Consider the following 27625-nt stretch of genomic DNA (forward strand, 5'->3'; position numbering starts at 1 on the left):
AGGTAGAGAAGCTAACAAATCATTCCTTTTTTTTTTCCCTAAGGGGAAGTACTTGCCTTATTTAAAATTACTGATTTTTTTTTGTAGTAACAAATTATTCTTTTTTTATTAAAAGACTTTTTATTTTATTTAAATTTTTAAAAATTTTAATTGAGGTAGAGTTGATTTAAAATGTCATGTTAATTTCTGCTGTACAATAAACTGATTCACGTATAGATATATATATATATACATTCTTTTTTATACTCTTTTTCACTATGGTTTATCTCACGATATTGAGTATAGTTCCCTGTGCTATACAGTGGGACCTTGTTGTTTATTCCTTCTTTGTGTAATAGTTTGTATCTGCTAATCACAAACTTCCAGTCCATCCCTCCCCCACTCTCCTCCCCCTTGGCAACCCCACAAGTCTGTTCTCTCTGTCTGTGAGTCTGTTTCTGTTTTGTAGGTAGGTTCATTTGTGTCATATTTTCTTTCTCCCCCCCCTCCACATCTTTATTGGAGTATAAATGCTTTACAATGTTGTGATGGTTTCTGCAGTACAACAATGTGAATCAGCTATACGTATACATATATCCCCATATCCCCTCCCTCTTTTGAGCCTCCCTCCCACCATCCCTATCCCATCCCTCTAGGTCATCACAGAGCACGAAGCTGATCTCCCTGTGCTATGTAGCACCTTCCCACTAGCCATCCATTTTATATTTGGTGGTGTATATATGTCAATGTTACTCTTTCACTTCATCCCAGCTTCCCCTTTCCCCACATGCCCTCAAGTCTGTTCTCTACCTCTGCATCTTTATTCCTGCCCGGCCACTAGGTTCATCAGTATCACTTTTTAAAATTCCATATATATGCGTTAGCATACAGTATTTGTTTTTCTTTTTCTGACTTACTTTGCAATGTATGACAGATTCTAGGTCCATCCACCGCACTACAAATAACTCAATATCGTTCCCTTTTATGGCTGAATAATATTCCATTGTATATATGTACCACATCTTCTTTATACAATCATCTGTTAATGGACATTTAGGTTGCTTCCATGTCCTGGTTATTGTAAATAATGCTGCAATGAACATTGTGGTACATGTCTCTCTCTCTCTTTTTTTTTAAAGCTGTTTTTTTTTTTAAAAAACTTTATTTTTATTTATTTATTTTTGGCTGCATTGATCTTCATTGCTGCACATGGGCTTTCTCTAGTTGCAGCAAGCGGGGGCTACTCTTCGTTGTGGTGCGCAGTCTTCTCATTGCAGTGGCTTCTCTTGTTATGGAGCATGGGCTCTAGGCATGCGGGCTTCAGTAGTTGTGGCATGTGGGCTCGGTAGCTGTGGCACGTGGGTTCTAGAGTGCAGGCTCAGTAGTTGTGGCGCGTGGGCTTAGTTGCTCCGTGGCATGTGGGATCTTCCTGGACCAGGGATCGAACCTGTGTCCCCTGCATTGGCAGGCAGATACTTAACCACTGTACCACCAGGAAAGTCCACATGTCTCTCTTTTTTTTTTTTTACATCTTTATTGGAGTATAATTGCTTTACAATGGTGTGTTAGTTTCTGCTTTATAACAAAGTGAATCAGTTATACATATACATATGTTCCCATATCTCTTCCCTCTTGCGTCTCCCTCCCTCCCACCCTCCCTATCCCACCCCTCTAGGTGGTCACAAAGCACCGAGCTGATCTCCCTGTGCTATGTGGCTGCTTCCCACTAGCTATCTATTTTACGTTTGGTAGTGTATATATCTCGATGCCACTCTCTCACTTTATCACAGCTTACCCTACCCCCTCCCCATATCCTCAAGTCCATTCTCTAGTAGGTCTGTGTCTTTAATCCTGTCTTACCCCTGGGTTCTTCATGACATTCTTTTTTCTTAGATTCCATATGTATGCGTTAGCATATGGTATTTGTCTTTCTCTTTCTGACTTACTTCACTCTGTATGACAGACTCTAGGTCCATCCACCTCACGACAAATAACTCAATTTCGTTTCTTTTTATGGCTGAGTAATATTCCATTGTATATATGTGCCACATCTTCTTTATCCATTCATCCAATGATGGACACTTAGGTGGTTTCCATCTCCTGGCTATTGTAAATAGAGCTGCAAGGAACATCTTGGTACATGACTCTTTTTGAATTATGGTTTTCTCAGGGTATATGCCCAGTAGTGGGATTGCTGGGTCATATGGTAGTCCCATTTGTAGTTTATTAAGGAACTTCCATACTGTTCTCCATAGTGGCTGTACCAATTCACATTCCCACCAGCAGTGCAGGAGTTTTCCCATTTCTGCACATCCTCTCCAGCACTTACTGTTTCTAGATTTTTTGATGATGGCCATTCTGACCAGTGTGAGATGATATCTCATTGCAGTTTTGATTTTTCTAATGATTAATGATGTTGAGCATTCTTTCATGTTTTTGTTGGCAGTCTGTATATCTTCTTTGGAGAAATGTCTATTTAGGTCTTCCGCCCATTTTTGGATTGGGTTGTTTGAGTTTTTGTTATTGAGCTGCATGTGCTGCTTGTAAATTTTGGAGATTAATCCTTTGTCAGTTGCTTCATTTGCAAATATTTTCTCCCATTCTGAGGGTTGTCTTTTGGTCTTGTTTATGGTTTCCTTTGCTGTGCAAAAGCTTTGAAGTTTCATTAGGTCCCATTTGTTTAATTTTGTTTTTATTTCCATTTCTCTAGGAGGTGGGTCAAAAAGGATCTTGTTGTGATTTATGTCATAGAGTGTTCTGCCTATGTTTTCCTCTAAGAGTTTGATAGTTTCTGGCCTTACATTTAGGTCTTTAATACATTTGAACTTATTTTTGTGTATGGCATTTGGGACTGTTTTAATTTCATACTTTTACATGCACCTGTCCAGTTTTCCCAGCACCACTTATTGAAGAGGTTGTCCTTTCTCCACTGTACGTTCCTGCCTCCTTAATCAAAGATAAGGTGACCATATGTGCGTGGGTTTATCTCTGGGCTTTCTATCCTGTTCCATTGATCTATCTTTCTGTTTTTCTGCCAGTACCATACTGTCTTCATTACTCTAGCTTTGTAGTATAGTCTGAAGTCAGGGAGCCTGATTCTTCCAGCTCCGTTTTTCGTTCTCAAGATTGCTGTGACTATTCAGGGTCTTTTGTGTTTCCATACAAATTGTGAAATTTTGTGTTCTAGTTCTGTGAAAAATGCCAGTGGTAGTTTGATAGGGATTGTATTGAATCTGTAGATTGCTTTGGGTTGTAGAGTCATTTTCACAATGTTGATTCTTCCAATCCAAGAACATGGCATATCTCCCCATCTATTTTTATCATCTTTAATTTCTTTCATCAGTGTCTTATAATTTTCTGCCTACAGGTCTTCTGTCTCCTTAGGTAGGTTTATTCCTAGATATTTTATTCTTTTTGATGCAATGGTAAATGGGAGTGTTTTCTTGATTTCACTTTCAGATTTTTCATCATTAGTGTATAGGAATGCCAGAGATCTCTGTGCATTAATTTTGTATCCTGCTACTTTATCAACTTTATTGGTTAGCTCTAGTAGTTTTCTGGTAGCAGCTTTAGGATTCTCTATGTATAGTTTCATGTCATCTGCAAACAGTGACAGCTTTACTTTTTCTTTTCCAATTTGGATTCCTTTTATTTCCTTTTCTTCTCTGATAGTTGTGGCTAAAACTTCCAAAACTATGTTGAATAAAGAGTAGTGACTGTGGGCAACCTTGTCTTGTTCCTGATCTGAATGGAAATGCTTTCAGTTTTTCACCATTGAGGACGATGTTGGCTGTGGGTTTGTCGTAAATGGCCTTTATTATGTTGAGGAAAGTTCCCTCTATGCCTACTTTCTGCAGAGTTTTTATCATAAATGGGTGTTGAATTTTGTCGAAAGCTTTCTCTGCATCTATTGAGATGACCATATGGTTTTTCTCCTTCAGTTTGTTCATATGGTGTATCACATTGATTGATTTGCATATATTGAGGAATCCTTGCATTCTTGGAATAAACCCCACTTGATCATGGTGTGTGATCCTCTTAATGTGCTGTTGGATTCTGTTTGCTAGTATTTTGTTGAGGATTTTTGCCTGTATGTTCATCAGTGATATTGGCCTGTAGTTTTCCTTCTTTGTCACATCCTTGTCTAGTTTTGGTATCAGGGTGATGGTGGCCTCGTGGAATGAGTTGGGGAGTGTTCCTCCCTCTGCTGTATTTTGGAAGAGTTTGAGAAGGATAGGTGTTAGCGCTTCTCTAAATGTTTGATAGAATTCACCTGTGAAGCCATCTGGTCCTGGGCTTTTGTTTGTTGGAAGATTTTTAATCACAGTTTCAATTTCAGTGCTTGTGATTGGTCTGTTCATATTTTCTATTTCTTCCTGATTCAGTCTTGGCAGGTTGTGCATTTCTAAGAATTTGTCCATTTCTTCCAGGTTGTCCATTTTATTGGCATAGAGTTGCTTGTAGTAATCTCTCATGATCTTTTGTATTTCTGCAGTGTCAGTTGTTACTTCACCTTTTTCATTTCTAATTCTATTGATTTGAGTCTTGTCCCTTTTTTTCCTGATGAGTCTGGCTAATTGTTTATCAATTTTGTTTATCTTCTCAAAGAACAAGCTTTTAGTTTTATTGATCTTTGCTATCATTTCCTTCATTTCTTTTTCATTTATTTCCGAAATGATCTTTACACTTTCTTTCCTTCTGATAATTTGGTGTTTTTCTGTTCTTCTTTCTCTAATTGCATTAGGTGCAAAGTTAGGTTGTTTATTTGAGATGTTTCCTGTTTCTTAAGGTAGGAATGTATTGCTATAAACTTCACTCTTAGAACTGCTTTTGCTGCATCCCATAGGTTTTGGGTCATCGTGTCTCCATTGTCATTTGTTTCTAGGCATTTTTTTATTTCCTCTTTGATTTCTTCAGTGATCACTTCGTTATTAAGTAATGTATTGTTTAGCCTCCATGTGTATGTGCTTGTATTTTTTACAGATCTTTTCCTGTAATTGATATCTAGTCTCATAGCACTGTGGTCAGAAAAGATACTTGATACAATTTCAATTTTCTTAATTTTACCAAGGCTTGATTTGTGACCCAAGATATGATCTATCCTGAAGAATATTCCTTGAGCACTTGAGAAAAATGTGTATTCTGTTGTTTTTTTGATGGAATGTCCTATAAATATCAATTAAGTCCATCTTGTTTAATGTATCATTTAAAACTTGTGTTTCCTTATTTATTTTCATTTTGGATGATCTCTGCATTGGTGAAAGTGGGGTGTTAACATCCCCTAGTATGAATGTGTTACCGTCGATTTCCCCTTTTATGGCTGTTAGTATTTGCCTTATGTATTGAGGTGCTCCTATGTTGGGTGCATAAATATTTACAATTGTTATATCTTCTTGTTGGATTGATCCCTTGATCATTATGTAGTGTCCTTGTCTCTTGTGATAGTCTTTATTTTAAAGTCTATTTTGTCTGATATGAGAATTGCTACTCCAGCTTTCTTTTGGTTTCTATTTGCATAGAATACCTTTTTGCATCCCCTCACTTTCAGTCTGTATGTGTCTCTAGGTCTGAAGTTGGTCTCTTGTAGACAGCATATATATGGGTCTTGCTTTTGTATCCATTCAGCTAATCTGTGTCTTTTGGTGGGAGCATTTAATCCATTTACATTTAAGGTAATTATCGATAAGTATGTTTCTGTTCCCATTTTCTTAATTGTTTTGGGTTTGTTATTGTAGGTTTTTTCCTTCTCTTGTGTTTCTTGCCTAGAGAGGATCCATTCGCATTTGTTGTAAAGCTGGTTTGGTGGTGCTGAACACTCTCAGCTTTTGCTTGTCTGTAAAGGTTATAATTTCTCCATCAAATCTGAATGAGATGCTTGCTGAGTAGAGTAATCTTGGTTGTAGGTTTTTCTCCTTCATCACTTTAAATATGTCCTGTCACTCCCTTCTGGCTTGCAGAGTTTCTGCTGAAAGATTAGCTGTTAACCTTATGGGAATTCCCTTGTGTGTTATTTGTTATTTTTCCCTTGCTGCTTTTAATATGTTTTCTTTGTATTTAATTTCTGACAGTTTGATAAGTTTGTGTCTTGGCATGTTTGTCCTTGGATTTATCCTGTATGGGACTCTCTGGGCTTCCTGGACTTGATTAACTATTTCCTTTCACATATTAGGGAATTTTTCAACTATAACCTCTTCAAATATTTTCTCAGTCGTTTCTTTTTCTCTTCTTCTTCTGGAACCCCTATAATTCCAATGTTGGTGCATTTAATGTTGTTGCAGAGGTCTCTGAGACTGTCCTCAGTTCTTTTCATTCTTTTTTCTTTATTCTGCTCTGCAGTGGTTATTTCCACTATTTTATTTTCCAGGTCACTTATCCGTTCTTCTGCTTCAGTTATTCTGCTATTGATCCCTTTTAAAGTATTTTTAATTTCATTTATTTTGTTGTTCATCTTTGCTTGTTTCATCTTCAGTTCTTCTAGATCCCTGTTAAATGTTTCTTGCATTTTGTCTACTCTATTTCCAAGATTTTGGATCACCTTTACTATCATTATTCTGAATTCTTTTTCGGGTAGACTGCCTATTTCCTCTTCATTTGTTAGGTCTGGTGGGTTTTTATCTTGCTCCTTCATCTGCGGTGTGTTTTTCTGTCTTCTCATTTTGCTTATCTTACTGTGTTTGTGGTCTCCTTTTTGCAGGCTGTGGGTTCGTAGTTCCCGTTGTTCTTGGTGTCTGTCCCCAGTGGCTAAGATTGGTTCAGTGGGTTGTGTAGGCTTCCTGGTGGGGAGACTAGTGCCTGTGTTCCAGTGGATGAGGCTGGATCTTGTCTTTGTGGTGTGCCGGTCCACATCTGGTGGTGTGTTTTTGGGTGTTTTTGGCCTTATTATGATTTTAGGCGGCCCCTCTGCTAATGGGTGGGGTTGTGTTCTTGTCTTGCTAGTTGTTTGGCATAGTGTGTCCAGCACTGTCACTTGCTGGTCGTTGAGTGAAGCTGGGTCTCGGTGTTGAGATGGAGATCTCTGGGAGATTTTTGCCATTTGATATTACGTGGAGCTGGGAGGTCTCTTGTGGACCAGTGTCCTGAATTTGGCTCTCCCACCTCAGAGGCACAGCACTGACTCCTGGCTGCAGCATCAAGGGACTTTCATCCCCATGACTCAGAATAAAAGGGAGAAAAATTAGAAAGAAAGAAAGAAAGAGGATAAAAAGAATAAAATAAAGTAAGATAAAATATAATAAGGTTATTAAAATAAAAAATAATTATTAAGAATAAATTTTTTTAAAAACTAAAAACAAAAGAAAACAAACAAAAAATGGATGGATAGAACCCTTGGACAAATGGTGAAAGCAAGGCTATACAGACAAAATCTCACACAGAAGCATACACAGAGACACTCACAAAAAGAGGAGAAGGGGAAAAAATAATAAATCTTGCTCTCAAAGTCCACCTCCTCAATTTGGGATGATTCGTTGTCTATTCATGTATTCCACTGATGCAGGGTACATCAAGTTGATTGTGGAGCTTTAATCCACATCCTCTGAGGCTGCTGGGAGACATTTCCCTTTCTCTTTGTTCGCACAGCTCCCGGGGCTCAGCTTTGGATTTGGCCCCGCCTCTGTGTGTAGGTCGCTGGAGGGCGTCAGTTCTTCGCTCAGACAGGACGGGGTTAAAGGAGCCGCTGATTCGGGGGCTCTGGCTCACTCAGGCCAGGGGGAGGGAGGGGGACGATACGGGGCGAGACTGCCGCGGCAGAGGCCAGCGGGAAGTTACACCAGCCTGAGGCACGCCGTGCGTTCTCCCGTGGAAGTTGTCCCTGCATTTCGGGACCCTGGCAGTGGCGGGCTGCACAGGCTCCCTGGAAGGGGTGTGTGGATAGTGACCTGTGCTCACACACAGGGTTCTTGGTGGCGGCAGCAGCAGCCTTAGTGTCTCATGCCCGTCTCTGGGGTCTGCGCTGTTAGACGCGGCTCACGCCCGTGTCTGGAGCTCCTTTTTTTATTTTTTTTTTAAACATCTTTATTGGAGTATAATTGCTTTACAATGGTGTGTTAGTTTCTGCTTTACAACAAAATGAATCAGTTTAAGCAGTGCTCTTAATCCCCTGTCCTCCTGCACCAGGAAACAAAGAGGGAAGAAAAAGTCTCTTGCCTCTTCAGCAGGTCCAGACTTTTCCCCGGACTCCCTCCCACCTAGCCATGGTGCATTAACCCCCTGCAGGCTGTGTTCACACCGCCAGCCCCAGTCCTCTCCTGGCGCTCAGACCGAAGCCCGAGTCTCAGCTCCCAGCCCTGCCCACCCCGGCGGGTGAGCAGACAAGTGTCTCGGGCTGGTGAGTGCTGGTCTGCACCAATCCCTGTGCGGGAATCTGTCCGCTTTGCCCCACACACCCCTGTTGCTGCGCTCTCCTCCGTGGCTTCGAAGCTTCCCCCTCCGCCACCCGCAGTCTCCGCCCGCGAAGGGGCTTCCTAGTGCGTGGAAACCTTTCCTCCTTCATAGCTCCCTCCCACTGGTGTCTCTGTTTATTCTTATCCTTTTGTCTCTGTTTATTCTTATCCTTTTGTCTCTGTTTATTCTTTTTTCTTTTGCCGCACCCAGGTACGTGGGGACTTTCTTGCCTTTTGGGAGGTCTGAGGTCTTCTGCCAGCGTTCATTAGGTGTTCTGTAGGAGTTGTTCACGTGTAGGTGTATTTCTGGTGTATCTGTGGTGAGGAAGGTGATCTCTGCGTCTTACTCTTCCACCATCTTTCAAGTGAGTCTCCACATGCCTCTTTCTGAATTATCGTTTTCTCAGGGTTTATGCCCAGTAGTGGCATTTCTGGGTCATATGGTAGTTAGTTGTCTTTTTAGTTTTTTAAGGAACCTCCATACTGTTCTCTATATTGGCTGTATCAATTTACATTCCCACCAATGGTGAAGTAGGGTTCCTGTTTCTCCACACCCTCTCCAGCATTTATTATTTGTAGATTTTTTGATGATGGCCATCTTGACCAGTGTGAGGTGATACCTTATTGTAGTTTTGATGTGCATTTCTCTAATGATCAGTGATGTTGAGTGTCTTTTCATGCATTTGTTGGCCATCTGTATGTCTACTATGGAGAAATGTCTATTTAGGTCTTCTGCCCATTTTTGCACTGGGTTTTTTGTTTTTGTGATATTAAGCTGCATGAGTTGCTTGTATATTTTGGAGATTAATCCTTTGTCAGGTGCTTCACTTGCAAATATTTTCTCCCATTCTGAGGGTTGTCTTTTGGTCTTGTTTATGGTTTCCTTTGCTGTGCAAAAGCTTTTAAATTTCATTGGTCTCATTTGTTTATTTTTGTTTTTATTTCCCTTACACTAGGAGGTGGGTGGGTCAAAAAGGATCTTGCTGTGATTTATGTCATAGAGTGTTCTGCCTATGTTTTCCTCTAAGAGTTTGATAGTGTCTGGCCTTACATTTAGGTCGCGAATCCATTTTGAGTTTATTTTTGTGTATGGTGTTAGGGTGTGTTCTAATTTCATTCTTTTACAAGTAGTTGTCCATTTTTCTCAGCACCACTTATTGAAGAGGCTGTTTTTTCTCCATTGTATATTCTTGCCTCCTTTATCAAAGATAAGGTGACCCTATGTGTGTGGGTTTATCTCTGGGTTTTCTATCTTGTTCCATTGATCTATCTTTCTGTTTTTGTGCCAGTACCATACTGTCTTGATTACTGTAGCTTTGTAGTATAGTCTGAAGTCAGGGAGCCTGATTCCTCCAGCTCCGTTTTCCTTTCTCAAGATTGCTTTGGCTATTCGGGGTCTTTTGTGTTTCCATACAAATTGTAAAATTTCTTTTTCTAGTTCTGTGAAAAATGCCATCGGTAATTTGATAGGGATTGCATTGAACCTGTAGATTGCTTTAGGTAGTATAGTCATTTTCACAATATTGTTTCTTCTAATCCAAGAACATGGTATACCTCTCCATCTGTTTATGTTAATTTTGATTTCTTTCATCCGTGTTTTATAGTTTTGTGAGTAAAAGTCTTTTGCCTCCTTAGGTAGGGTTTATTCCTAGGTATTCTTTTTGTTGTGATGGTAAATGGGATTGTTTCTTAATTTCTCTTTCTGATATTTTGCTGTTAGTGTATAAGTATGCAAGAGATTTCTGTGCATTAATTTTGTATCTTGTAACTTTACCAAATTCATTGATTAGTTCTGGTAGTTTTCTGGTGGCATGTTTAGGATTTTCTCTGTACAGTATCATGTTATCTGCAAACAGTGACAGTTTTACTTCTTCTTTTCCAATTTGTATTCCTTTATTTCTTTTTCTTCTCTGATTGCTGTGGCTAAGCCTTCCAAAACTATGTTGAATAATAGTGGTGAGAGTAGACATCCTTGTCTTGTTCCTGATCTTAGAGGAAATGCTTTCAGTTTTCACCATTGAGAATGATTTTTGCTGTGAGTTTGTCATATATGGCTTTTATTATGTTGAGGTAGGTTTGCTCTGTGCCCACTTTCTGGAGGGTTTTTATTATCAGTGGGTGTTGAATTTTGTCAAAAGCTTTTTGTGTATCTATTGAGATGATCATATGGTTTTTATTCTTTAATTTGTTAATATGGTGTATCATATTGATTGTTTTGTGTATATTGAAGAATCCTTGCATCCCTGAGATAAATCCCACTTGATCATGGTGTATGATCCTTTTAATGTGTTGTTGGATTCTGTTTGCTAGTATTTTGTTGAGGATTTTTGTGTCTATGTTCATTAGTGATATTGGTCTATAATTTTCTTTTTTTGTGACATCTTTGTCTGGTTTTGGTATCAGGGTGATGGTGGCCTCATAGAATGAGTTTGGGAGTGTTCCTCCCTCTGCTATATTTTGGAAGAGTTTGAGAAGGACACGTGTTAACTCTTCTCTAAATGTTTGATAGAATTCACCTGTGAAGCCATCTGGTCCTGGATTTTTGTTTGTTGGAAGATTTTTAATCAAATCAAATTTTTTTTCCAAAAAATTGAATATTTTTAATTTCATTACTTGTGACTGGTTTGTTCATATTTTCTATTTCTTCCTGGTTCAGTCTTGGAAGGTTGTGCTTTTCCAAGAATTTGTCCATTTCTTTCAGGTTGTCCATTTTATCGGCATATAGTTGCTTGTAGTAGTCTCTTATGAGCATTTGTATTTCTGCGGTGTCAGTTGTAATCTCTCCTTTTTCATTTCTAAATTTATTGATTTCCATCCTCTCCCTTTTTTTCTTGATGAGTCTGGTTAAAGGTTATTCAGTTTTGTTTATCTTCTCAGAAAACCAGCTTTTAGTTTTATTGATCTTTGCTATTGGTTTCTTGTTTCTATTTTATTTATTTCTGCTGTGATCTTCATGATTTATTTCCTTATACTAATCTTGCGTTTTCTTTTTCTTTTTCTAGTTGCTTTAGGTGTAAGGTTAGATTGTTTATTTGAGATTTTTCTTGTTTCTTGAGGTGAGCTTGAATTGTTATGAACTTCCCTCTTAGAACTGCTTTGCTGCATCCCATAGTTTTTGGATCATCGTGTTTTTGTTGTCATTTGTTTCTAGGTATTCTTTGATTTCGTCTTTGATTTCTTCAGTGATCTCTTGGTTATTTAGCAGTGCACTGTTTAGCCTCCATGTATTTGTGTTTTTTAGTGGGTTTTTTTTCCTGTAATTGATTTCTAATCTCATAATGTTGTGGTTGGAAAGGATACTTGATACGATTTCAATATTCTTAAATTTTCCAAGATTTGATTTGTGACCCAAAATGTGATCTATTCTAGAGAACGTTCCATGTGCACTTGAGAAGAAAGTGTATTCTTCCGCTTTCAGGTGGAATGTCCTAAAGATATCAATTAAGTCTATCTGGTCTATTGTGTTATTTAAAGCTTGTGTTTCCTTATTTATTTTCTGTCTCGATGATCTGTCTATTGGTGAAAGTGGGGTGTTAAAGTCCCCCACTATTATTGTGTTACTGTTGATTTCTCCTTTTATGGCTGTTAACATTTGCCTTATGTATTGAGGTGATCCTATGTTGGGTGCATAAATATTTAAAATTGTTATGTTTTCTTCTTGGATCGATCCTTTGATCATTACATAATGTCCTTCCTTGTGTCTTGTAACAGTCTTTATTTTAAAGTCTATTTTATCTGATATGAGTGTTGCTACTCCAGCTTTCTTGTGATTTCCATTTACATGGAATATATTTTTCCACCCCCTCACTTTCAGTCTGTATGTGTCCCTAGGTCTGAAGTGGGTCTCTTGTAGACAGCATATATAAGAGTCTTGTTTTTGTATCCATTCAGCCAGTCTCTGTCTTTTGGTTGGAGCCTTTAATTCATTTACATTCAAGGGGATTATTGATATGTATCTTCTTATTACGATTTTCTTAAATGATTTGTGTTTGTTTTTGTGGGTCTTTTTCTTCTCTTGTGTTTCCCTCTTAGAGAAGTTCCTTTAGCATTTGTTGTAAAGCTGGTTTGGTGGTGCTGAATTCTTGTAGCTTTTGCTTGTCTGTAAAGCTTTTGAATTCTCCATGAAATGAGCTGAATGAGCTCCTTGTTGGGTAGAGTAACCTTGGTTGCAGGTTTTTCCCTTTCATCACTTTAAATATGTCCTGCCACTACCTTCTGGCTTGTAGAGTTTCTGCTGAATGATCAGCTGTTAACCTTATGGGGATTTTCTTGTATGTTATTTGTTGCTTTTCCCTTCCTGCTTTAATATTTTTTCTTTGTATTTAATTTTTGATGGTTTGATTAATATGTGTCTTGGCATGTTTCTCTTTGGGTTTATCCTGTATGGGACTCTCTGTGCTTCCTGGAGTTGATTGACTATTTCTTTTCCCATGTTAGGGAAGTTTTCATCTATAATCTCTTCAAATATTTTCTCAGACCGTTTCTTTTTGTCTTCTTCTGGGACCCCTATAATTCGAATGTTGGTGCATTTAATGTTGTCCCAGAGGTCTCTGATTCTGTCCTCAATTCTTTTCATTCTTTTTTCTTTATTCTGCTCCCTGGCAGTTATTTCCACTATTTTATCTTCCAGCTCACTTATCCGTTCTTCTGCCTCACTTATCCTGCTATTGATTCCTTCTAGAGTATTTTTAATTTCAGTTATTGTGTTGTTCATCATTGTTTGTTTGCTCCTTAGTTCTTCTAGATCCTAGTTGAATGTTTCTTGTATATTCTCCATTCTATTTCCGAGATTTTGGATCAACTTTACTATCATTACTCTGAATTTTTTTCAGGTAGGTTGCCTATTTTGTCTTCATTTATTTGCTCTTGTAGGTTTTTACCTTTCTCCTTTGTCTGTAACATATTTTTTTGTCATTTCATTTTTTTAAATGGGTGGGGCTGTATTTCTGTCTTAATCATTGTTTGGCCTGAGGCATCCAGCACTGGAGTTTGTAGGCAGTTGGATAGAGCCGGGTCTTGGTGCTGAGATGAGGACCTCTGGGAGGCCTCACTTTGATTAATATTCCCTGGGGTCTGAGGTTCTCTGTTAATCCAGTGGTTTGGACTCAGAGCTCCCACCACAGGAGCTTGGGCCCAACCTCTGGCCTGGGAACCAAGATCCCGCAAGCTGTGTGGCATGGCAAAAAAAAGAAAAAAAAAAAAGGAGTAATACAATAACAAAGGATAAAAAACAAAATAAAAATAGGTAAAAAATATATTAGGAAAAATAAAAATATAATTGAAACAACTGCAACAAGGTAAAAATAAAACCACAACAGAATAAAGAAAAAAAAGGGGGGGGGAACAAGCCAAAATGAGCAGAACAATAACAAAGTATAAGGAATAAAATAAAATTAGAAAAATAAAAGATTTATTAGGACAAATAAAAATATAAACGAATTAACAACAATGAATCAACAAGGTAAAACAGAGCCCCAATCTGAAAGAGGAAAAACGGAAAAAAAAAAAAAAGCCTTGGCTATGGGGGCAGAGTTTAGGCAGGGGTGGAACTTAGGCAGGGGTGGGGTTTAGGATGGGTGGGACCTGGGTGGGTGGGGGGGTGATGTTTGAGTGTGGGGCGGGGCCTAGGCTCAGGACCCACTTAGCCAGAAAAGGCTCTGGGGGCGGGGCCTAGGCAGGTGTCGGGTCGTCGTGTGCCGCTCCCCACTTCTTGATGTGACTAACAGAGTCATTTCGGTTGCCATGAGTACTTTTTGGGTAATTTAAAGTTTTGGTATCATTTCAATTTGATGTAATTTAGTTTGATAAGTCCAAACTTATAGAAGAATTGCAAGTACAGTGCAGGCAATTCCCATATACTCTTTACTCAGATTTACCAGTTTAATTCATTGTTTTTTGCATTATGAAAATTTAGTTATCTTGATATACTTTTTCGGGGTGTTTACATGATCACATTCAGTGTATTCCTCCTGAAGCTCTGTCTATCTTCTACTTTAGAGCATGTGTTTATTTCTTGTTGAGGTTAGAAGAGTTAGAATGAATTCACATTTTTGCTAGTTAAAATTTTTTCTAATGTGCTAGGTTCCCCACCATTGTCAAGGTATTTTGACCAACTTTATAGAGGAAGTTGTGAAAGTAAATCTCTATCAATTTGGCTCAAAATTTACTTGAAAAGTTTGTTTCCTGTTGTGTAGTATGCTATTACTTTTTGTGCATAATGACTTCAGAGGCAGTAGTATTTTTCTTAATTAATAAACTTTATTTTTCAGGGGCAGTTTTAGGTTTACAGAAAAATTGTGCAGAAAGTCCAGCGAGTTCTCAAATACTCCCTTAGCCCCTACTCCCCCAGCTCCCTTGTTATTGACATCTTGTATTGGTGTGGTATGTTGGCTACAATCGATGAGCGAACATTAATGCATTATTGTTAACCAAAATCCATAGTTCATGTTACTGTTCACTCTTTGCATTGTACATTCTATGGGTTTTGACAAATGTAAAATGACATGCATCTACCATTGCAGTATCATCTATATCAAACTATCAACAAAAGAGTTTCCCATACTCTTCATCCTTCTTGGCTGCCATGAGCATCAGCTTCCTACACAGTCTTGGTCTCGAGGAGTTCCTATTGATGGGGAGGTAGGACCAGCCCAAGGAATAGCCAGGAGGCCACCAGTCTCTGGAATACCCTTGGGAGCACCAAGGCCAGCAGCAGGAGGGAACATCACTTGGGCTTGGCCTTTCCTGTTGGGCCCAATCCTACCTTTTCAGTGAGGTCAGGTGGGAGGAAGGAGGAAGGTAAGACAAGTGATATTATTCCCTGTGCCAGGAACTGTGTCAGGAGCCTTCTGTGTGAACTCCCGTGACTTCTGGAAGTCCTTTCTGGACGGGCACAGGTGTAGGGACTGGTGCTCAGAGGGAAAGCTGGAGTGTAGGCTCCTCCACCAGTGGACGCTCTTCAAGACACAGAAGAGGCAGATCTCTTTGTTCTGCTAGGAGACCCCCAGTATTCAGTGGCCAGGCCCCGGAGGGCTGGCTCTGGGCTCATGTTCATGCTGGCTGGGCTAAATGATCCACACATCCATGCTGGGTGGGTAAGGGCAAAAGTAAAACCAACTTAAAGATAGCACTTTACTGTTTTCAAGCCTTTTCTCATATATTCTGTCAGCTGAGCCTCATAACAAATCTGGGAACTAAAGGAGTCCGGTGAGGTGACCACACAAATGAAGAAACAGGCTCATAGAGGTCAAAGGCTTGCCCAAGGGCACAGGCTGGTCCCTGGCACGCTTCCCACTGTGGCCTGCCAGGCAGCCCTGGTTCTCCCAAGTCCCCCTGCCAGTGTGGAATCCAGGTCGCTAGTCTCGGCCTGACTAGTGCCCCCCAACCCCCCACCCCCATTACGTGTGGTGAACTCTTCCTACGATTCAGGAAGGTGTCTGAACCCATTAGATTGCAAACTCCGGGAGAGCAGCCACGGAATTTGTGCTGCTCTGTCCCCGAGTCTCACACAGTGAGTTGGAGGGTGTGGGGGAGTGTGGAAGAAAGAATTTTTAAAAAGGCTAATCAAGAATTGATGGCATTAGGACACAAACTGGAAGAAAAAGGTCAGGGTCTGATATAAGATTGTGTCATTTACCAAAAATTAGGTTTTCTACAAAAAGTATGAGCATGTAGTATTACTATTATTTTAAAAATAAATTTATTTATTTATTTTATTTATGGCTGTATTGGGTCTTCTTTGCTGCGCGCGGGCTTTCTCTAGTTGCGGCCAGCGGGGGCTACTCTTCGTTGTGATGCGTGGGCTTCTTCTCATTGTGGTGGCTTCTCTTGTTGCGGAGCATGGGCCCTAGGCACACGGGCTTCAGTAGTTGTGGCACGTGGGCTCAACAGTTGTGGCTTGTGGGCTCTAGAGCGCAGGCTCAGTTGTTGTGGCGCACGGGCTTTGTTGCTCCACGGCATGTGGGATCTTCCCGGACCAGGGCTCGAACTCGTGTCCCCTGCATTGGCAGGTGGATTCTTAACCACTGCGCCACCAGGGAAGCCCCAAGCATGTAGTATTTTTGATAACAAAAAATTATTCTCATTTTAGGGAAAAATTACAAAATGGCAAAGGTTTTGAAAGTAGACAATTTTGGATTTGGCACTTAGAAAAGTTCCTTAACCTTAACTCATTTTCTTCATCTGCAAAATGGGGAAACCGTTAGCACTGTTGGAGTGAAGGCTGTTTGGAGAATTAGGTGAGGGTTTGTGTAAGGCAGTGTCTGGCATGATGTGAGTGCCCAATACATGGTCACTTTTAAAAACACTTAGGGAATTCCCTGGTGGTCCAGTGGTTAGGACTAGGTGCTTTCACTGCTGTGGACTGGGTTCAGTCCCTGGTCAGGAAACTAAGATCCTGGAAGCTGCACTGCGCGGCCAACAAACAAACACTTAGACTTTAGTTCAGAACATTTTTAGATTTATGGAAAAATTGAGAAAATAATATAGAGAGTTCCAGTATTCCTGCACACAGTCTCCCCTATTATTAACATCTTACATAGTGTGGTACATTTGTTACAATTAATCAGCTGCTCTTGACACGTTATTATCAACTAAGTTCCATACTTTATATTCAGATTTCTTTAGTTTTAAACCAATGTCCTTTTTCCTTTCCCAGATTACATGTCTACTTTGGTTGTTTTTATTATCACTATCACTTTTGTTGCATAGACACTCAGCAAATGCCTCTCCCCAGCCCTTCCCTTTCCAGGTAGGAGCCATGCCTGCAGTGAAACTTGTTCTCTTGCAATCTGAGCTGCCCATTTTGCAGTCAGTGCCGCATGTTTGAAGCTTCTCTTGAGCAACAGAGAAACATGCCCCATGGTGAATGAGAGAAGTTTCTTCACTTGAGGTCAAAGGTGACACCTGCCTTATAAAAACCTCCCTGGCTCAGGGCTCCTCACCAGTGCTGCTGCCTCCACACTTCTGTGCATTGAGGGGTAAGTGTCCTTTCCTTGGCTGGGCCTTTAGGGGGCCTCTTGGCAGGCTGTTGGAAGCTACAACCCCCTGCCTGCTGGAGCCGCTCTGGGCTGACTGCATTTTGGGCCCAAGGATGCCAGCTCTTGCTGTGCTAGGAAGACCCAGTCTCAGGACTTGGGGATGGCCAAGGTGGGTGGGGTGGCTGGTATCTGTAAGGGCCCTTAAGTACCAACACTTGGGGGAAAGGGAACAGCCTGGCCAACCACAGCACCCTTCCCAGGTGAGCTTGAGTGATTAACACCCTCTGGACTATAGTCCCCAGGAGACGGGGGGACATGGAACTCCGCGACAGTTAAGGCTGATTCTTTTAGACTTTAGGCAGTATTCTATGTCCTTCTCTCCCCATCCTATCTGCAAATGAGAACATTCACCGTGGATCAAACACAGAGCAGAGAGAACGCAGAGCAGACCCAGGGGTAGTCATCCCTTGTCTAAACCTTTGATACGGACAGAGAGGAGAGAGTGGAAGTGCTGTGGGGTGGGGGAGGAACTGCCCCTTGACAAGACCTCCCTTGTCTCTTTGAAGGTGAATGCGAAGTTAGGGAGATGACGAAGCTGGAAGACCACCTGGAGGGAATCATCAACATCTTCCACCAGTACTCCATTCGGCTGGGGGATTATGACACCCTCAACAAGAGTGAGCTGAAGAAGCTGATCACAAAGGAACTTCCAAATGCCCTCAAGGTATGTGATGCTCCTCTCTTGGAAAAGTTGCCCGACCCCCTGCACTGAGGGCAGTGGCAAGGCCTGAAGGATGATGGTGGGACAAGGGGTGGGTTCTTCCCAGTTTGAGCTTCCAAGGATGTCTCCCCCCACCCCCCCACCAGCTGTGGGACAGGAGCTTTGCCTCCCTCTCTGAATAACTCCCACCATCACCTTAGGCTCTGCTCCTTCCTGTCTCTGTAGAGTGGAGAGAGGCAGGGCAGGGCGGGATTGGATTGCTGAGCTACACAGCATCTTCCAGGTTAAGACTTGATTCTAGGATGGCCCAAGACAGCTGCTTCTCTCTGTCTTCTGTTTTCTCACATTGGATTCTCCCACATAGTTTTGGCTAATCAGTTGGTGTTCCCGGGCCTCCCTAAGCTGAGTTCTGAGGGATTCGAGGCCTGGATAAAGGGGAGCTCACTGTCCCTGCTTCCCCTTCTCCAAGAACACCAAAGACCAACCTTCCATTGACAAAGTATTCCAAGAGCTGGATGCTGATAAAGATGGACAGGTCACCTTTGAGGAATTCGTAGTCCTGGTGTCCAGGGTGCTGAAGACTGCCCATGCTGATATCCACAAAGAGTAGAAGCTCTGATGGGCCCTTCCCAGCAATGTCCCCAAGAAGACTTTCCCTTCTCCTCACCGAAGTTTGCCTTGCCTGAAGGAAGCGAGAGTTAATAAAAGTACCCTTGAACAGTTCATAACAGTGTCTGTGTACTTTTTTTCTTTCACAAAACTTGATCCTTCCTCACCCCTGCTGTTCTGACAGTCCCCATTTAGACCTCTGAGAACCCCTGCTCTGTTCATTTGTTCACCAATAATTTATTAAATGTCCCCTATTTGTTCATTTATTCATTTATTTAACAAATATTTACTGAGCATCTATAATAGCCAGAGACCAAAGACGTGAAGTCCCTGTCCTCTTGGGTCTTGCGTTCTACTGGGGAGGGGATAGAAAATGAACCAACAGACAAACCACTAGGTATTAGCATAGAGATATATCATATGATACACTGGTAGGTAATGATATGTGATATGAAGAAAGCTAAAGCAAGGAAATAAGGGGCAGAGGGAAGGATAGGGATACTGTAAATATGATAATTGAGGGATGTGTTTGAGCAGAAATCTAAAAGAAAGGAAGGAGAGCAGCTTGCGGTTGTCTGTGGGTCAAGAGTTCCTGCAGAGAGAGGCTGAGGACCTGAGATGGGCATGTGTCTAACCTGCTCAAAGACCAGCACAGTGGCGGATGCAGATCTGAGGTGGGGCTGGTGGGAGACCAGAGCCTTCAGGAAACAGGGAGCAGGGAGCAGGGGCTTACAGCCTGTGGGGAGGGCCTTGGACTTTGTGCCAAGTGTGCTAAGGAGCCACAGGGGGTTTTGAGCAAGAGAGTGAGATGATTGATTTCACTTCTGTTTCCTGTATGGGCCATGAAACTTGGGGCTGAACTTTGAAAGGGTGTGTGAAGAAGAGTGACAGAAGTTTCCTGTATGGGCCATGAAACTTGGGGCTGAACTTTGAAAGGGTGTGAGAAGAAGAGTGACAGGAGGAGGGGGAGAGCATGAGCTCTGTCCAGCACAGGATAAGGGGAGGGAAGACTTCTTGGGCCAGACTCCCTCCCCATGCTGGTCTAGTCCAGGTTCTTTGTGAAATGTTCCCCTAGCACTAAGCTGCTCTCCTTCTGTGCTCTTCTCTCCTGCTGTGATTCTGTATCCACTAATGTGCTTATTTGTTCTATGTCCATCTCCTCAATGGATGGGTGTGTGTGTGCGAGTAGGCACTGGGTCTCTAGCAGCAGCACTGTGCCTGGCATGCAGTAGGTGTTTCAGAAATATCTCTTACAAGGATGAATGTATGGAAATCAATAGGCTATTGATTTGATTCCCTGTAAATGGTCCAGAGGGAAACAGGAGGGAGCATGGTCTCTGAGGACAGGAATAATCTCCCTAGGGGGCAAGTGTTGGGTCACTATTCCCTGGTGAAAAGTGCATTCAGTCTGAATGGGCAGAAGTCACTGGGGACCTCCCTGCCCACCAACCCCTGTCTGGTGCTGAATCGGGTCTGGGATAGATGGGGTGTCCCTTTAGTCCAGAGGTCAAGAGGTCAATTTTGTCAAGATGTCAGAATACCTGTATGTTATGGGCTGAATGTTTGTGTGCCCTCCCAAATTCACTTGTTGAAGCCCTAACCCCCAGTGTGATGGTAATTGGAGATGGGGCCTTTGGGAGGTAATTAGATTAGGTCATGAGGGTGGGACCCTCGTGATGGGATTAGTGCCTTCATAAGAAGAAGAATAGAGAGAGATTTCTCTCTCTCTCCATGAGCACACAGCAAGTCTACAAGCCAGGAAGAGAGCCCTCCCCAGGCCCCCAACCATCGTTGGCAGCCTGATCCCAGGTGTCCAGCCTCTAGAACTGGGAGAATAAATGTCTGTTGTTTAAGCTATCCAGCCTATGGCATTCGTTCTTGCAGCCTAAGCAGGCTAGGACACCACAGTCGCAGCAGCCAGGGCACAGCCTTGGCCTCTGGCAGACGCACCAGCGGCTGCTCCCCTGCCCCCTCCTCAGCAGGAGGGACAGGCCAGGAGGGCAGAGTGTATGACGACATTTTTAAAAGGTGAGGTAAATTGCTGGAGCCCAGGTATGACTGATATGAGGAAAAGTGAGAAGAGAAACTTTATATTGGGGCAGAGGTGGGTTTGTATTTTGGTTTATTTGGTGCAAACCTGGGGAGAGATGGTGCACAGGAAGCTGGGATTCAGGACTGAGGCCAGAAAGTGACTAGTCCTGGCCACAGAAGCCCCAGGGCTGGAGGTCTGCTGGGCTGCCCAGCAGAGGAAACTACTATGTCATGAGATGTGGATCTGAGGCAAAGCTGAGGCAGGTGGGAAGTGTGGAAAGTATACGAGGAAGCAGGAGCCTGTGGAGACCCTCTCCTGGGGATGGGGCAGGGGGAGAGGCTGAAGATGAGGGTGGAGTGGGATTGGTCAAAGATGAAGGAATTCAGGACCCAGAGAAGGCGGTCTTGGAATGGCCCAAGTCTGGAAGTCTTCCATCACTGAATGAGAAAGGGGGACCATTCAGGGAAAGCCCTCACTCACTGAGTGACCTTGGGAAAAACAGTTTGCCTCTCTGGATCTCTGTCCTCATTTTTGAAGAATTCGAAGGAATTCGGTGAATTCATTTGAAGAGTTTAGACTAGGTGAACACTCAGGTGTCATCCAATTTTAATGTTCTGAGATACTTGGATGGGATGGAGAACTTTGAGTAGGATCTAGAAGGATGAGAATGAAGTTATATTTGGGCACTGAAGGGGTAGTGGCCCAAGTATGAAGATTAAAGTTATATTTCTGGATTCAGATCCTAGTTTTACCACTTACTAATTGTGAGACCTTGAGCAAGTTACTTAAAATATCTAAGCCTCAGTTGCCCCATCAATAAAATGGGAATAAAAGCAGCACCTTTCCCAGAGTTGAGGTGAGGATTAGATAACCTAGCAACACGTGTAAAGCACTTAGCACAGCATCTGATGCTGAGTAAGCACTCACTAGGTATTAGCATTAATAGTAAGATACTAATTTATATAGGAGGTTTTAGTTACAGTTGGTCAGCTATCTTCTCTCTGCTGCAGCCACAACAGGTAAAGGTTATTTTAAACCAAAGCACAGATTTAGGTTACATTTTAGGGGTAACTTGGGTAAAGTTATACAAGTAACTAAGGGCAGTTAGGTGCTGTCTTTCTCTAAAGGCCTTTAAACGAAAGGCCAGAGCAACAAGCTGTGCCCTTGCTTAATGCATTCATGTGTATCTGTGGCCACTCTGATGTATATGGTAATGTTAGCATCTGGTAAAAACCAGCAACCAACCAACCAACCAACCAACCAACCAACAAACCAGCAACCAACCAGCCACCAAACAGCCATCCAGCCAACCATCCATCCATCCAGCCAGTCAACTAACCAACCAACCAGCCAGCCAGCCAGCCACCCACCCACCCACCCACCCAACCAACCAACCAATAAGAACAAAAGCGAGCACATTTGCTATTGTGAAAACAATCACAGCCATGATTTTGTTTCAAAATAGCCAACTGAACCACAAATTGAACTTCAATCATATTTAGAAAAATGTTAAGGGTCCCCAAACGTGGTCAAAATCCATCAGTCGGAGAGGCACCCAAGGCTGATGAAAAGAGCCTTCAACCTGGAATAAAATGTACTAGGTTAGCCTCCCGGCTCAACTGCTTCTTGGCTCTGTGAGTTTGGGCAAATGACCTTGTTTCTCTGAGCTGGTCTCTCATCTTTAAAGTGCGATGTTTGGACCAGGTGATCTCTGGTCCCTTCGTCAAAATGCAGAGCCTGGTCCCCGGACGATGGCAGGTATCACGAAACAAGCAAACAGATACGAGGACAGTTAGAACCACAGGACCACAGAGATCGGACATGTCCTCTCCAGCATCTCGCCACTGACCTGTCCACCGCCATGAGCCCTAGTCTCCAGCCATTCCAGAACGTTCTCCAGTTTCCCCATGGACTGTCAGACTTCTTGGGTTTTGCACCTGCTGCCCTACTGTTCTCTTTGTCTGAAGTGCCCTGTTTTCCCTTCATTCACAAACATTTAAAAAGTGTCTGGGGCTTCCCTGGTGGCGCAGTGGTTGAGTCCGCCTGCCGATGCAGGGGACGCGGGTTCGTGCCCCGGTCCGGGAGGATCCCACATGCCGCGGAGCGGCTGGGCCCGTGAGCCGTGGCCGCCGAGCCTGCGCGTCCGGAGCCTGTGCTCCGCGACGGGAGAGGCCACAGCAGTGAGAGGCCCGCGTACCGCAAAAAAAAAAAAAAAAAAAAGTGTCTGATACTCTGTTGTAGTTACCAAGCTACCGGGCCCTTCTTTGGCTCTGGAACTCCTGCTCACCCACCAAGGCCCAATCAAAATGGCACAACCTCCAGGGAGCTCTCCTGCTCACACCCCGTCCCATATTTCCACCTCTTATCCAGAGTGGCTTTCAACTTGGGGACTCTAGGACTTACCTTCCTGTCCTGCAGACAGGCTGCTTTGGGGATGATGAGTCTGACAGAGCCCTCTGGGCAAGAGTGTTAGTATGTGATAAGGGACCCCAAGAGCTCTCTCAGGTGCTCTGTGTGCACCCATGCCCTTTGGGAGGGTGTCGCAGGCCGGTAGCCTGTTGCACATTGTGAGTCAAGCCAACTTGCATATTGGGGCTTTGGAAGTCAGGAGAAGGATCTGGATTCAATGGGATGGTTACAGGGACCCCCTGGTGCAAGAATGGCTAGGACTCTTCATTTAACTTGGTCAATATAAAAGTCTTCAAAGTTAAGAGGAAGCAAAGCAGGCTGTGAAGGGCAAGGCCCTGACTTCCTATGCTTCTCTGATTTCTCTCATTACCTAACCCAGCCCCAGGCAAGCAGAACCCTCGCCCTTTCAGCATTAGCCTGAGGAATGTTTCCTTAATCCTCCCTCCGGCGCAGGCAGGCCTGCACTTGCCCAAGAAGACAGAAGAAAAGCACCTCCTCTGTGCTCCCGGGGCGTCTGGTCCTTATTACTGTTGCTTTTCTTTTGGCCACAACGTAATATTGAAAATAGCTATTTAGGTGTCTGTTGCCCCCATTAGGTTGAAGGCTCCTTGAGGGCAGGGGACCTAGCAGAGTGTTTGACACAAAGACTGGGCTCAATAAATCCCTGCAACAGCCTCTAACCTGGTCCCCAACCCCTCATCCACACAACAGCCAGCGTTATGGCCAAACATAATTCATGTGTCACTACCTGACGAAGACCCTCCAGACTTTCTCCAGTGCTTTTTGTCACCCAGGTCTCATTTCCATTGTCACCTCCCCAGGGAAGCCCTGTCTGGTTCCCCAGCCCAGCTAGTAGTTGTTCTAGCACGTCTTCCTCTTGCAGTGGAGCTCATACCCACCTGGAATGATCTATTCTTTCTTCCGCCATTTGTTTCTTGCCTGAGTCTCCCTAAGCATAAGCTCCAGCCGAACAGGGACCTGCTGTGTTTTACGGGCTTGTGACAGTGTCCTGCCTACCGGGGTCCTTTAATGAATGAATAACTGATGAATGTTGGTTTAGTAGAATTGAGTTACTGTTTGCTAACTGAAGGGACCAACAGCTAAAAAGTGAGATGCTTGTGATGGAGGGTGGGGGGAACTGGCAGCAAATATGCCCCATCACAGAAGGCTTTGGAGACCTTGCTGTGGAGAGGACATGCTCCCGCTTCTCTTTTCCAGGCTCAATGCTCTCAAGCCCTTCAACTGTTTCCCTTTGTGATTTTCTCCTTTCATTGTTAATGGGCATCTTGAAAGCTGAGCATCTTTTGTTTTGGAGGCATCATCCCTGGTGAGATGTGACCCTGAGTTACATCTCAAAGGCATTCCCCTCCCTGGCAGCACCCAAGCACCTTGGGACTGCACCTCAGCCCTGAGACCAGGAGGGCAGAAAGCAGCAAGTGAGGGAGAGACTCAGAGAGAATGTAGGAAGGGAAGATAGAGAAAGAGAGGGACAAACCAAGAGGGAGAGGGAGAAGAGAGGAGGGGGATGGACGGAAGTGAGCTGGGTTGCCCCGTGCCCCAAGCCGGAATCCTGCCACCTTGATGCACCCGTCCGGGGATCATCCTCCTCTTCACCCCTCGCCTCAGGTCTTGGCAACAGTCCCCCTCTCACTGTACAATCTCACCATACATGTGACAATTCTGGGTACATGGGCAAAAGTGGGAGAGTTCGCAGAGAAAAGGGAAACCCTGGGACGCTCACAGGAGGCCAGCCGTCCCCTGGTGTCCACTTTCCCTGTCTTGTGTGTGCAGTGGGGACCTCTGAGGACAGGGGTTGGGGGTCCAGTTTGGCCAGGAGGATGACCTGAGTGTTGGGGTAGAGGAATTGTTTCAGGCCTGAGTCCCAAGAGGCAACAGGACTTGAGCAACAAATTGTTTCAGTTCTGTTGTCCCTTTGGTAATTGGAGTGTCAAAATCTATGACACTGGGCTTTCTAAACCATGTTTTCAGTAATTCCTGGGAGGGGGCAGGGTGTTGAGGTTGGATTCTGGAGTGTACTTCACAGAAGGGCTTGTGTCAGGCTTGCGTAAGATTGCCTCAGCCGGCTGGTGAAAGCTGAGGCATTTCTTTCTGGCAAGGTCTTGGGAAACAGCACACAATTCTCTTCTTCCTCTAGGGGTTGTGGGGCATGCCTGCCTTGCTGACTTGGGGCCTGGGTAGTTTGAGACCCTGGCTGAAGGCATCATCTTCTCTGAGAAGTACCACCTCGGGCTCTCCTAGCCTCACCTGGACTATCGCAGCAGCCTCCTAACCTGTCTCATTTCCACCCCAAATCATCCCACACACCACAGACAGACTTTTCTAAAATACAAGTATGATTATATCATTTCCCTCCCCAAACCTCCACTGCTTCTGCCCTCCGTTCTCCGGATGAAATTGTAGCTCTGTGGCCTAGTGTCTGTCCCCCTCTCCTCTGCATCTCCCACCTCCCCGTTTTCCACCCCCAGGGGTCCTCATTGTTGCTCAAACCCCACATCTGACCACGTCCAGGCCTTTGCACACGTGCTCTCCTCCTCCTGAAGCATCTGCACGTTTTTCCCGGGATGCCTGTGGCCACCAGACTTAACTCATGCCCCGCAGGGAGACCGCCCAGCTGAAGGACAGCCCTCCTATCTCTAAGCCTCACAGAACTTTATCCCTTTCTGGCCTTTCATTTTTTTATATCAGAATCATTTGAGGAGCTGTCTTGTCTGCCCTGCAGTCCTGGGAGTTCCTTAATGACAGAATGAAGCCATATTTATCATGGGGGCCCCTCAGAGCATTATACAGAGCCCGACATACAGCAAGTCTGGTGTTAACGTCTGATGAGTGAATGAGAAGACAAATGAGTAGATGCTATAAGAATTCATCTCTGTGGCCAGTTCTGGAAGCATTTCATACCACCGAGGCCCCAGAACATGTTCTGAGCGTTGTTAAGCCTCTGGGCAGCATCCAGCAGCTGCCACTGTACTTCTTCACCATGCCCAGAAAGGTACACAGAAGTTCAGGTTCCACTGCCAAGGAGGGCAACTCCCTCTTATAGGAACTGAGGGACAGGCATCTGACAACAGGCTTTCTCTGTTCTTTAATCACTGTTATGCTGGGGAACCCCCAAAGCTTTTGTTCCTTGAAAGGACTCATTAATCCTAGAGGTAGTCAGCAATTTTCACTTGGAGTGGGAATCTTAACCTTCACCCTGACACTCTTATTCTTTACCTGAGGGAAGAATCCAGCTCTTCTCTACTCAATAAAACCAGTCTTTTTGGGGGTGAAGGGGACTAATGGGATGGAAGGGCTAAGTCACCTCGATCAGCTCTTTTTTAAGAAAATCCTACAGGGCTTTGTGAAAGTGGATTGCTGTAGACCTTCCCGCGGGGCCTAGAACAGCCTCCTCCTCTCAGACCAAGCTAGCAGAGAGATAGGCAAAAGGGGGAACACTTGGGATCAATGAAGCTCTGTCCCCTGCCATCCTGATGCCCTGTGGCTCCACCATCTCCTGGCCTCCAGATCGCCAGACCAAGGGCACAGCCTTCATGCCCAAAGCAGTCCCCACCTTACCCTCTCCTCATGCAAGCTCCAGCTTCACCCTCCAGCTCCACAGGGTCCTAGGACCACCCTACCTTCCCTTGCCCATTTGAAATGCTCACTGAGAGCTTTTTCCACGTTGGTACCTGGGGACATGGGACAAATCAGCCATTGTCCCTGCATCCAGGGCCACTGCCAGATTTGCAGATAAGGGGTTACAGTTCCCTATTGCAAGTGTAAAGGCAGACGTACCGGAGAGTTCTACGGGCCTGGAGGAGGAAGCCCCCATGGACTTGAGGAAGGTGGGTGGTCAGGGGAATCTTCATGGAGGTGGTGACATAGGTTCTAGGCCTTCATGGGCCCTAAGGGACTCACTAGAGATCTCAGGGTGGGGAGAGCATTCCTGGTACAACTGTGTAGAGGCTGTAGAAAGCCTGGATGTGATTTTGAAGAAGTGGATGGGTAGCTGCGTGCGTGGAGGAGGTTAGATTTATTCTGCATCCCCAGTAGTGTGGGAGGAAACCAGGGTTAATGCTTGGCAGGCGTGAGGAGACAGATTTTGGCTCCGTGTAATGAAGGACTTTCTAAGTGTCAGCACCAAAGGAGGATGCACCCTTACCTGGAGGAGTTCAGGCAGAGCTGGGCCAACCGCATGGCAGGGATGCTGGGGAGAATCACTCAAGCATGAGGGTGAGGCAGGTTGGGTTAAACAAATAATGTTCAAACTTTTTTCAAGACAAATCGCTTTATTCAAATGGAAGCTTCTAGTGTGCAGCAGATGAAGGCAGAACTGGTAAGACTGAATAAAGCTGAGGAGGGGGGCTGGGCTCCAGAGTCCCATCCCCTTGCTGCCCTTACCTTCCAGTGTGAGATGCCATGATGATATCCAGAACCTTCTGGATTTTTTTTTTTTTTTTTGCGGTACGCGGGCCTCTCACTGTTGTGGCCTCTCCCGTTGTGGAGCACAGGCTCC

At 43.8% G+C, this 27625-nt stretch overlaps 1 protein-coding gene across 1 annotated transcript; it reads left to right on the forward strand.

Moving 5' to 3' along the window:
* The first annotated feature begins 17091 nt into the window (after positions 1-17091).
* On the forward strand, positions 17092-18787 carry S100A12 (S100 calcium binding protein A12). Its single transcript, XM_004285668.4, has 3 exons — positions 17092-17338; positions 17905-18062; positions 18529-18787. The coding sequence occupies exons 1-3, from the start codon at positions 17227-17229 to the stop codon at positions 18667-18669; spliced, it is 411 nt and encodes a 136-aa protein (XP_004285716.2). The 5' UTR covers positions 17092-17226; the 3' UTR covers positions 18670-18787.
* The last annotated feature ends 8838 nt before the right edge of the window (positions 18788-27625 follow it).

Source organism: Orcinus orca, chromosome 1, assembly GCF_937001465.1.
Source record: "Orcinus orca chromosome 1, mOrcOrc1.1, whole genome shotgun sequence".
Lineage (NCBI taxonomy): Eukaryota > Metazoa > Chordata > Mammalia > Artiodactyla > Delphinidae > Orcinus > Orcinus orca.